This window comes from Bombina bombina, chromosome 5 (assembly GCF_027579735.1).
Source record: "Bombina bombina isolate aBomBom1 chromosome 5, aBomBom1.pri, whole genome shotgun sequence".
Classification (NCBI taxonomy): domain Eukaryota; kingdom Metazoa; phylum Chordata; class Amphibia; order Anura; family Bombinatoridae; genus Bombina; species Bombina bombina.
In genome coordinates, this window is record NC_069503.1 from 224,125,981 (window position 1) to 224,139,165 (window position 13,185).

Below are 13,185 nucleotides of genomic sequence, written 5' to 3' on the forward strand. Positions count from 1 at the left end.
ACCGTATATCAACATTACTTCATTTTGAAGCTGCAGTGATTTGATACAGAAACTATCATTTCCGTACTTCCAAATCATTATAGGGGCGCCAATATAACAATGTAACTTTTATGACTCAGAAAGAGCATGCAGTTTTAGTACTTTTCAATACACGTCCATTTTCAAATTGTGCACAGTATTTTATATGCACACATTCTGAGGCACCAACTACTACTGCGCATGTACAAAAGTTCACAGTGTATACGTATGAGTCTGTGATTGGCTGACGGCTGTCACATGATGGCAAAGTAACTTTTGAAATTTGTCAGAAAAAATCTACTGCTCACTTAAAATTGAGAGTTAGTGCTATTGCATTGTCTTTTTATTATGCAGTTGTTGATTATTCATTTATACTGTATTTTGTGGTCCTTTAAGATCAGTGCAGACAATGGACATAAATATGAGGAAAGATTTTGAAGCTTCACCCTACAACATTCTACAAAATGATTGCTTGGTCAGAACACAAGCTAATTTATATCTGTCCCTAATTAGCCACAGCAAAGAAGCATTTCAAATGGTCTATTCCTGGGCTGCAAATCAATACACAATTTGATATAAACATAAAAAAAATATGTTTTTGTTTGAGATATTTTACAATGCAGTGCTTATTTGCTCATATGTACTATGTATAAATAAAATAACTTTAATGATATTTATTATTATTTAACTTTCACTTGCAACTGAATACAACTCCAGAAAATGAGTAATGATACATTACACCTAGAAACAGCTATTAGGAATAAATAAAAAAAATCCTATATAGCAAAATCTTTTCTCCTATATCAGGCCTTAGTCACATTGTCCCACATTAATGGTGTTAATTAATTGATTGGTTAATAATTGTTCTCTTTCCACAAATGATGCATGCAGAAATTCCATTTTTTTTATCAGGGAGTATGTGATAAATAGCCCTTTAAAAAGTAAGTGTTATTATGCTTGGTAGAAATTAGCACATTCTTTATATATAAAAAGTGTAATAAGTCTGAATTTTTGAAAGCATTTTCTTAAATAATAATATAATTTAAAGGGATGGAAAGGTCAAAATTGAAATCAGCATGGATGCATTTCAGTTTTATATTGAAGCATTTCTACAATACAATTCTATTAGCAAAAATGCTTCTAGTAAAAGTTATTACTTTTTTTTTTTCAGTGGCATACACCCATATGCTGCGAGGGCCTGTGCACCAGCATTTAAACAACACACTTTCTCAGAGAGTCAGTGGTTTCTTGTATGGCACTTGGGGGCTGATTTATCAATGTCTGTCCAACATGATACGCTGTAGCATATCATCTCCGACAGACATCGCCGAATGCCGGTAGCATACGCTGTCGGCATTAATCATTGCACAAGCAGATCACCATAACTGCTTGTGCAATGCCGCCCCCTGCAGATTCGCAGCCTATCGGCCGCTAGCACAATATGTCAATCAGCCCGATCGTATAGGATCAGGTGGATTGCTGATGCCTCTGAGGCTGCGGACCAGTTCGGAGCTTGATCATTCGGCCCCAACGTTTTCACAGATGCAGTACACACTACAGCCAGCGCTCTGAGCAAGCATGTTCTTTGAATACTGATGCACAGACCCTCACAGGATATGTGCATATGTTGCTGAACAACAATAATACATTTTACTAGAAGCATTTTTTGCTAAAGAAAGTACATTACAAAAAATGTCTATATTTAAAATTGAAATGTATTTATGCCCATTTCAATTTTGACCTTTCTATTTGCCTTAATTATGCTATTTTTCATACTAAAAGGGGTACTGAAATATGCAGTATTTAGCAATCAATTTAAATGTCAAATGCAACACAAAATTTGACATTCATCATAAATGACATATCTGAAATAATAGCAGATAAAAAAAAAAGTTTATTTTTTTATAAATATATTTCTTCTATAAATATATTTGGGGGCGGTAAATAGATGTCATGGGTGCATTCAGTGTTTATAATTGCAGTTCTTCATGCCAGTAGTAACAAAAATGCTTTACTACTGCACCTGTGTCAACACAACTCAAAAATAGTTGCTCACTCTAGATGTAAGTACGAATTACCTTTCACATTAACTTTGTCAAAGAGGCAGAGGTCACATCTGGCTGAGCTACGGAATCACTGTTCTGAGAAGTTAATTCCCGATCAGTCCTCAGTAGAGTTTAAATCTCAGAACACTTCAGCAAAAGGTTTTACTATAATTCAACAATAAGAGACTGTCATCCTGATGCTTTGACAATTTAAGATTAAAGGGCCTATAATTTTATCTCAAGGGAAATGTCAAAAAAATGTTAACTTGATTTTTTATTCTTCCCAAATGACTTAATATTTGTCACATCTTCAGTTTAAATTACTATGCAGAAATGGAAATTTGCAATACAAATGGCTTTGACAAACAATAATTTTAAACAATTTAATAGAAAACCATAGCTGCATATATAATTATTGTTGAGCTTTTTTATGGTGACATATATATATGAAATATTGAACTTAATTTTAAGTACCACAATTATAATTAAATTGTCTCTCTTATATTTAGGTCCAGAATGCTCCCGAAACTTTACATCATCAAATGGAGTTATTAAATCCCCTGGATTTCCGGAAAAATACCCCAACGCTTTGGAATGTACATATATTATCTTTGCTCCTAAAATGGCAGAGATCATAATGGAATTTGAAAGCTTTGAACTTGAACCAGATACAAATGCACCAGGTGGAGTGTTCTGCCGATATGACCGATTGGAAATTTGGGATGGTTTTCCTGGAGGTAAGAAGGTTAAACAAAAAGGAGATAATAAATGAAAATTACAATGCAAAAGAGAAAGGCGCATATTTATCAAGCTCCGTATGGAGCAGCGGTCACAAAGACCGCTGCTCCATAACTGTCCGCCTGCTCTGAGCAGGCAGATAGACATCGCCGGAAATCAACCCGATCGAGTACGATCGGGTTGATTAACACCCCCCTGCTGGCGGCCCATTGGCTGTGAATCTGCAGGGGGCGACGTTGCACGAGCAGCTCTTGTGAGCTGCTGGTGCAATGCTGAATACAGCAAGCGTATTGCTCGCCGTATTCAGCGAGGTCTGGCGGACCTGATCCGCACTGTCGGATCAGGTCCGCCAGACTTTCATAAATAGGGGCCATAGGCTTTAACTCATTACAGCATGTGATATTTTGCTTTACTGACCCTAGGGGACTGATTCTATACAGCTCTCTGGGCTGGTGAAATTCTTTAAGAATACTCACTAGTACTTCTAAATCTGTGATGGAATTCTATAAAGCCTGAAAACGTAGTGTTGCTAAGGGGCGTATAATGCAAAATTACAAGCTCTAATTAATTATGAAAATTAAATAGTGTCTTAAAACCCAAATTACCCTCTTTGTTTATTTAATTGCAAAGATAGTGATAGTTTGAAATGCACTGTAACAAAATAAACAAGACCACCTTGTGGATGATGGGCTGATTTATGTGCACATTTGCTTCACAAATAAATGTGTTTCCAAGGTGTTACATTTGCTTCAAGAGAAGGAAGGAATATACTGTTCCACTTATTAGTATGGCAGCAGTTAATCATTGTTAATTATTAATGATTATTGATTGTCAATTTGTCAATATAAATGCATTAGATTAAAAGAATATAAGATAAAGAGAAATATATGACACACACAGTAATGGTAAATAAGTCACTCACTGTAATAATACATACAAACATTAAAAGGTAAAAACATAGATGTAATATATAGAAAAAGGTTGCGCTCAAAGCTAAAGTATAATATGGAGAGATGAGACTATGAAAGAATATACCCAGGTATACCTCATTTGTTTGCGCTTCACTTTATTGCATATATTGCTCATTTTACAAATTGAAGGTTTGTACCAACTCTGTGTCAAGCAAGTCTATCTGTGCCATTTTTTCCAACATATATACACAAATAAACACATGAATATATATATATATATATATATATATATATATATATATATATATATATATATATATATATATATATATATATATATATATATATATACACCTATATATATGCACCTATATATACACACCAGCAGCAAAAGGATTATGACTGAAGGTTCAGATAATGGTTAGCATTTTTTAGCAATAAAGTATTTTTTATTAAGATATGTACTGTACAATGTTTTTTAGACATAATGCTATTGCATGCTTAATAGACTACAGTATAGTGTAAATATAACTTTTACATGAACTGGGAAACAAAAAATTTAGTCTGACTCCCTTTATTACTCTATTCACTTTATTGCAGTGGTCTGGAGCCGAACCCGCAATATCTCTGAGGTACGTAAATATAAATACATTTATAACAATCAAAAAGGATTTGTGCACAAATCTAGCCAATAAAATATCACAAAAATATTAAAATTCCATATACCCAAAATCAATACAAAATAAAAATAAAACGTCCATAAAGTAAAAGGCCATGTAAAGTCCTCAATCCACTAGAAATATAATATTATCATACATAATCCACACAGGAATAGTTTACAGATTATCTTTAACATATGTTCCACATTGACCGGTTTCTGAATATACAAGATCGACCAGGATACATACACTTTTATCTTATGAAATGTTTATTTTTATTTTGTATTGATTTTGGCCATAACACTATTGTGATATTTTATTGGTTAGATTTGTTTACAAATAGTTTTTGATTGTAATAAATGTATTTATATTTACATGTGTTATAATGGTCTCCTGTCTCCATATAATACTTTAGCTTTGAGCTCAACCTTTTCCTTCATATAAAGAGAAATATATTATGCATAACAAGATCTATTGATATTTTTTAAATATATTTAATTTAAATACAACTCAATTTTTGATTTTATATATCTTTTTTTTTGCTTTCCCGATGAGACAGTTAAAAACATAAAACGTTGTAAAGCATTTTCCTGTAAAATATTAGCTGAAATAGTCTTCATTCCAGTATATGTTTTTCTATTGTCAAATGTTGGACAACATAGTCTATTGAGTATATGTCAAAGATAAAGGGGTTTTAAAGATTAAGAGTGAAAAATTGCCAGTGGTCTATTACTGATGTAGGTAATTTATACAAGACTAACAAAGCACATATTATTTCTGCATCATGTACTTTGAAGTACATTTTATGTTGAATGCACTGATCTAAGCTGTGTAGTCAACGTCCAATGACTGAAAAAGAGGACCCCAAAGGCTGATAGAGAGGACCCAAATGACTGATAGAGAGGACCCCAATGACTGATAGAGAGGATCCCAAAGGCTGATAGAGAGGACCCCAATGGCTGATAGAGAGGACCCCAATAACTGATAGAAAGGATCCCAAAGGCTGATAGAGAGGACCCCAATGACTGATAGAGAGGACCCCAAAGGCTGATAGAGAGGACTCCAAAGGCTGAAAGAGAGAACCCAATGACTGATAGAGAGGACCACAATGACTGATGGAGAGGACCCCAAAGGCTGATAGAGAGGACCCCATTGACTAATAGAGAGGACCCCAATGACTGATAGAGAGGACCCCAAAGGCTGATAGAGAGGACCCCAATGACTGATAGTGAGGACCCCAATAACTGATAGAGAGAACCCCAAAGGCTGATAAAGAGGACCTCAAAGGTTGATAGAGAGGACCCAATGACTGATAGAGAGGAACTCAATGACTGATAAAGAGGACTACAAAGTGTTTATATGCAGCACAATCTGGAAAACTAAGGATTAAAGAGCATTAATATTAAGTACACAAAAAAGCCACTTTAAGATATAATTTAAAAGTACATGATATTTAATAGAGAGTGTGACAGTGCTTTGCTTTTTGTGAAAATGAATGTTCCAGAAGTGAGCAAAACCAACTTTTATCTGTGGAAAACAGTGAATAACAGATACATAGGTATTAGCTGTACTGTGTCTTAGATCAATTATAGATTTTATATCGTTCTCTTGTTATTTTTATTAGAAAAATCAGCAGGCGCTACCCAGGAACTGAACCAAAAATGGGCTGGCTCCTATGTTTACATTCCTTTTTTTTTTTCAAATATAAAAAGCAAGAGAATTAAGAAAAAAGTATAATAGGAGTAAATTAGAAAGTTGCTTAAAATTGCATGCTCTATCTGAATCATGAAAGAAAACATGTGGGTTTTGTGTCCCTTTCCCATAATATGAGACACCTTACAATTACAAGGCATTTCTGTTGTGTTGCTATAGAGTAACATCTCAGTCAAGCCTCAATATTTTAAAAACAAATTAACATAATTTTTTTTCTGCAATTGTTTTTCAAAAGCTAAACCCCACCCACCTTATTTAGAGGAGCCAATCTGGGCTTTAGTCTGCAGACAACAAGACTAACCACAGTTATTATATTAGTATAAAATGCATTGAGTTGCAGATTTTATTAGTCCAAACCAAGAAGGCACATATATGTAGCAGAGTTAGCCTTAAAAAGGTCAGCAGATGCATTTTAAGTTCAAATAATTAATATCACAATTTTCTGAAATAACGATACATGAGAGAATAAAAATGAGTACAGCACCCCTTAAAGGGACAGTCTACAACTTGGTCATCTTACCTTAGATTAAGCTGCAAATAGCCTCCTGCATTTTTTCTATATCATGCAGCAAGAATTGTAAAAAAGTTATTTTAAAATGAATATTGTTTATGGCCACTTTGAAATGACTGCCAAGCTCAGCCCACAGATGACATCATGATCTGGGCTGCATATGGCTTCCAATCACAAAAGGCTCATTAATTAGATTCAACAGACTGTCAATACTATTCATCAGAGTGCCTAGATGCAGCCCAGATCGTGATGTCATCAGTGGGCCGAGCTTGGAAGCCATTTCAAACTGGCAAGAAACAATATTCATTTTAATATAAACTTTTTTACTGTTCCTGCTGCATAATATAGAAAGGGTGCAGGAGGATATTTGCAGCTTAATCTAAGGTAAGACTTTAAGATGACTAAGGTGTAGAGACTGTCCCTTTAAACATTATTTTTGTAATATATCACTTCATACATTATATTGCCAGTTAATGAAATTATAAACTCATTCCCCCCACTATGCTTACATATCCCCTATCATTTCTTAGTGTATGAATAGAATGTTGGAAACACCAAGACTGTATGCATAATTAAATATATTTTATTTTGCTACATTGAATGTTATTTGTTAAAGGGACACTGAACCCAATTTTTTTTCTTTCATGATTCAGATAGAGGGGCCTAGTTATCAAGCCGTCAACCTCAAATATGCTGGAATTCCGCAGCGTATTTATGGCGAGGCTGATTCGCCTTAGTTATCAAAGGCTAGAGACCGGCAAAAGTAGAATTTTGTGACGTAAACTTCGATCCGCTGGACTCAGTCCGACACAGATCGATTCTTACGTCACTCCAGATGTTCCGCACACAAGTGCGGCACAATCTGACTACTTTTGCTAGTTATCAAAAAACTAGCAAGTACGCTTGGCACTTTTACGGCCCAGCGTACCTGGTTTTCAAACCGCCACCCTGGAGGCGGCGGATCCCATAGGAATCAATGGGAGTCTGACCATAGCGAAAGTACAAGTTCGCTGCTGCCTGACATCCCATTGATTCCTATGGGAGCTGTCTACACCTAACACCCTAACCCCTAACATGTACCCCGAGCCTAAACACCACTAATCTGTTCCCCCTACACCGCCGCAACTAAATAAAGTTATTACCCCCTAAACCGCCGCTCCCGGAGCCCACCGCAAACTACTCTATACATATTAACCCCTAAACCGCCGCTCCCTGACCCCGCCGCAACTATAATAAATGTATTAACCCCTAAACCGCCGCTCCCGGAGCCCACCGCAAGCTACTCTATACATATTAACCCCTACACCGTCGCCACCTATAATAAATTTATTAACCCCTATCCTGCCCCCCACTACACCTCCACCACTGTAATAAATTTATTAACCCCTAAACCTAAGTCTAACACTAACCCTAACACCCCCCTAACTTAAATATTAATTAAATAAATCTAAATAATATTTCTATTATGAACTAAATTAATCCTATTTAAAACTAAATACTTACCTGTAAAATAAACCCTAAGATAGATACAATATAAATAATAATTATATTGTAGCTATCTTAGGATTTATTTTTATTTTACAGGCATCTTTCAATTTATTTTAACTAGGTACAATAGCTATTAAATAGTTATTAACTATTTAATAGCTTACCTAGCTAAAATAAACAGAAATTTACCTGTAAAATAAAAACTAACCTAAGTTACAATTACACCTAACACTACACTATACTTTAATAAATTATTCCTATTTAAAACTAAATACTTACCTGTAAAATCAACCCTAAGATAGCTACAATGTAATTAATAATTACATTGTAGCTATTTTAGGAATTATATTTATTTTACAGGTAACTTTGTATTTATTTTAGCTAGTTAGAATAGTTATTAAATAGTTATTAACTATTTAATAACTACCTAGCTAAAAGAAATGCAAAATCACCTGTAAAATAAATCCTAACCTAAGTTACAATTAAACATAACACTACACTATCATTAAATAAATTATATAAATTACCTACAAATAACTACAATTAAATACAATTACATAAACTAACTAAAGTACAAAAAATAAAAAAAGCTAAGTTACAAAAAATAAAAAAAAATAGGTTACAAACATTTTAAAAATATTACAACAATTTTAAGCTACTTACACCTAATCTAAGCCCCCTAATAAAATAACAAACCCCCCCAAAATAAAAAAAATGCCCTACCCTATTCTAAATTAAAAAAGTTCAAAGCTCTTTTACCTTACCAGCCCTTTAAAGGGCCATTTGTGGGGCATGCCCCAAAGAATTCAGCTCTTTTGCCTGTAAAAGAAAAATACAACCCCCCCCCCCAACATTAAAACCCACCACCCACATACCCCTAATCTAACCCAAACCCCCTTAAAATAACCTAACACTAATCCCCTGAAGATCATCCTACCTTTAGTCGTCTTCACTCAGCCGAGCCACCGGTGGAACTGAAGAGGAGACCCGGACTGGCAGAAGTGATCCTCCAAGCGGCGCTGAAGAAATCTTCCATCGGATGAAGTGATCCTCCAAGCGGCGCTGAAAAAGTCTTCCATCCGGGCGATGTCATCTTCCAAGAGGCACTGAAGAAGTCTTCTATCCGGGCGATGTCATCTTCCAAGCCGGGTCTTGAATCTTCATCCCGCCGACGCGGAACATCCTTCTTTACCGACGAACTACCGATGAATGAAGGCTCCTTTAAGGGACGTCATCCAAGATGGCGTCCCTTCAATTCCGATTGGCTGATAGGATTCTATCAGCCAATCGGAATTAAGGTAGGAAAAATCTGATTGGCTGATTGAATCAGCCAATCAGATTCAAGTTCAATCCGATTGGCTGATCCAATCAGCCAATCAGATTGAGCTCGCATTCTATTGGCTGATCGAAAGGAGCCTTCATTCGTCGGTAGTCCGTCGGTAAAGAAGGATGTTCTGCGTCGGTGGGATGAAGATTCAAGACCCGGCTTGAAAGATGACATCACCCGGATAGAAGACTTCTTCAGCGCCTCTTGGAAGATGACATCGCCCGGATGGAAGACTTTTTCAGCGCCGCTTGGAGGATCACTTCATCGGATGGAAGATTTCTTCAGCGCCGCTTGGAGGATCACTTCTGCCGGTCCGGGTCTCCTCTTCAGTTCCATCAGTGGCTCGGCTGAGTGAAGACGACTAAAGGTAGGATGATCTTCAGGGGATTAGTGTTAGGTTATTTTAAGGGGGGTTTGGGTTAGATTAGGGGTATGTGGGTGGTGGATTTTAATGTTGGGGGGGGTTGTATTTTTATTTTACAGGCAAAAGAGCTGAATTCTTTGGGGCATGCCCCACAAATTGCCGTTTTAAGGGCTGGTAAGGTAAAAGAGCTTTGAACTTTTTAAATTTAGAATAGGGTAGGGCATTTTTTATTTTGGGGGGGTTTGTTATTTTATTAGGGGGCTTAGATTAGGTGTAAGTAGCTTAAAATTGTTGTAATATTTTTAAAATGTTTTTAACCTATTTTTTTTATTTTTTGTAACTTAGCTTTTTTATTTTTTGTACTTTAGTTAGTTTATGTAATTGTATTTAATTGTAGTTATTTGTAGGTAATTTATTTAATTTATTTAATGATAGTGTAGTGTTAGGTTTAATTGTAACTTAGGTTAGGATTTATTTTACAGGTAATTTTGTATTTATTTTAGCTAGGTAGTTATTAAATAGTTAATAACTATTTAATAACTATTCTAACTAGCTTAAATAAATACAAAGTTACCTGTAAAATAAAAATAAATCCTAAGATAGCTACAATATAATTATAATTTATATTGTAGCTATATTAGGGTTTATTTTAAATGTAAGTATTTAGTTTTAAATAGGAATAATTTATTAAAGTATAGTGTAGTGTTAGGTGTAATTGTAACTTAGGTTAGTTTTTATTTTACAGGTAAATTTCTCTTTATTTTAGCTAGGTAGCTATTAAATAGTTAATAACTATTTAATAGCTATTGTACCTAGTTAAAATAAATTGAAATTTGCCTGTAAAATAAAAATAAATCCTAAGATAGCTACAATATAATTATTATTTATATTGTAGCTATATTAGGGTTTATTTTAAAGGTAAGTATTTAGTTTTAAATAGGATTAATTTAGTTCATAATAGAAATATTATTTAGATTTATTTAATTAATATTTAAGTTAGGGGGTGTTAGGGTTAGTGTTAGACTTAGGTTTAGGGGTTAATAAATTTATTACAGTGGTGGCGGTGTAGTGGGGGGCAGGATAGGGGTTAATAAATGTATTATAGGTGGCGACGGTGTAGGGGGGGCAGGATAGGGGTTAATAGGTATAATGTAGGTGGCAGCGGTGTCCGGGAGCGGCGGTTTAGGGGTTAATACATTTATCAGAGTTGCGGTAGGGTCTAGGAGCGGCGGTTTAGGGGTTAATACATTTATCAGAGTTGCGGCAGGGTCTAGGAGCGGCGGTTTAGGGGTTAATAACTTTATTTAGTTGCGGGGGGCTCCGGGTGCGCCGGTATAGGGGGTAGAACAGTGTAGTTAGCGTGAGTGCTTAGTGACAGGCTAGCAATAAAGCTGGGAAAAAGCCGAAGAGCAGCGAGATCGGATGAGTGATAACTCTCACAGTCCGCTGCTCATCGCCCTGCGGCTTTTTGACAGCTTTATTTGATAACTTAGGTGAAATTTTTCAGGTCCGCGGCGGCGATGTGAGGCGAGCTTAGGCGGGCGTATTGGGCCGGCGAAGGCAGGAAAGTTGACACGTTGATAACTACCCCCCAGAGCATGCAATTTTAAGCAACTTTCTCATTTACAGGGAGTGCAGAATTATTAGGCAAGTTGTATTTTTGAGGATTAATTTTATTATTGAACAACAACCATGTTCTCAATGAACCCAAAAAACTCATTAATATCAAAGCTGAATAGTTTTGGAAGTAGTTTTTAGTTTGTTTTTAGTTATAGCTATTTTAGGGGGATATCTGTGTGTGCAGGTGACTATTACTGTGCATAATTATTAGGCAACTTAACAAAAAACAAATATATACGCATTTCAATTATTTATTTTTACCAGTGAAACCAATATAACATCTCAACATTCACAAATATACATTTCTGACATTCAAAAACAAAACAAAAACAAATCAGTGACCAATATAGCCACCTTTCTTTGCAAGGACACTCAAAAGCCTGCCATCCATGGATTCTGTCAGTGTTTTGATTTGTTCACCATCAACATTGCGTGCAGCAGCAACCACAGCCTCCCAGACACTGTTCAGAGAGGTGTACTGTTTTCCCTCCTTGTAAATCTCACATTTGATGATGGACCACAGGTTCTCAATGGGGTTCAGATCAGGTGAACAAGGAGGCCATGTCATTAGATTTTCTTCTTTTATACCCTTTCTTGCCAGCCACGCTGTGGAGTACTTGGACGCGTGTGATGGAGCATTGTCCTGCATGAAAATCATGTTTTTCTTGAAGGATGCAGACTTCTTCCTGTACCACTGCTTGAAGAAGGTGTCTTCCAGAAACTGGCAGTAGGACTGGGAGTTGAGCTTGACTCCATCCTCAACCCGAAAAGGCCCCACAAGCTCATCTTTGATGATACCAGCCCAAACCAGTACTCCACCTCCACCTTGCTGGCGTCTGAGTCGGACCTGGAGCTCTCTGCCCTTTACCAATCCAGCCACTGGCCCATCCATCTGGCCCATCAAGACTCACTCTCATTTCATCAGTCCATAAAACCTTAGAAAAATCAATCTTGAGATATTTCTTGGCCCAGTCTTGACGTTTCAGCTTGTGTGTCTTGTTCAGTGGTGGTCGTCTTTCAGCCTTTCTTACCTTGGCCATGTCTCTGAGTATTGCACACCTTGTGCTTTTGGGCACTCCAGTGATGTTGCATCTCTGAAATATGGCCAAACTGGTGGCAAGTGGCATCTTGGCAGCTGCACGCTTGACTTTTCTCAGTTCATGGGCAGTTATTTTGCGCCTTGGTTTTTCCACACGCTTCTTGCGACCCTGTTGACTATTTTGAATGAAACGCTTGATTGTTCGATGATCACGCTTCAAAAGCTTTGCAATTTTAAGAGTGCTATATCCCCCTTTCTGAGACTGTCAAGTCCTTCTTTTGACCCATTTTGCCAAAGGAAAGGAAGTTGCCTAATAATTATGCACACCTGATATAGGGTGTTGATGTCATTAGACCACACCCCTTCTCATTACAGAGATGCACATCACCTAATATGCTTAATTGGTAGTAGGCTTTCAAGCGGAGTAAGGAGTAAGACAACATGCATAAAGAGGATGATGTGGTCAAAATACTAATTTGCCTAATAATTCTGCACTCCCTGTACTCCTATTATCAATTTTTCTTAGTTCTCTTGGTAGCTTTATTTGAAAAAGAAGGCATCTAAGGTTTTTTTTTTGTGGTTCAGCACTCTGGACAGCACTTTCTTATTGGTGGGTGAAAGGACAACCCAGGTTTTTCACCAAAAATGGTCTGGCATCTAAACTTACATTCTTGCATTTCAAATAAAGATACCAAAATAATAATGAAAATTTGATAATAGGGGTAAATTAGAAAGTTACCTAAAATTTCATG

The 13,185-nt window shown here is 36.2% G+C and overlaps 1 protein-coding gene across 1 annotated transcript in view; it reads left to right on the forward strand.

The window, feature by feature from the left end:
- NRP1 (neuropilin 1) overlaps nt 1-13,185 on the forward strand; it is a 175,409-nt gene that overhangs the window by 63,695 nt on the left and 98,529 nt on the right. Inside the window, exon 5 of the mRNA XM_053713853.1 lies at nt 2,573-2,800. Within this exon, the coding sequence (XP_053569828.1) occupies nt 2,573-2,800 (228 nt within the window). The remainder of the gene's footprint in view (nt 1-2,572; nt 2,801-13,185) is intronic.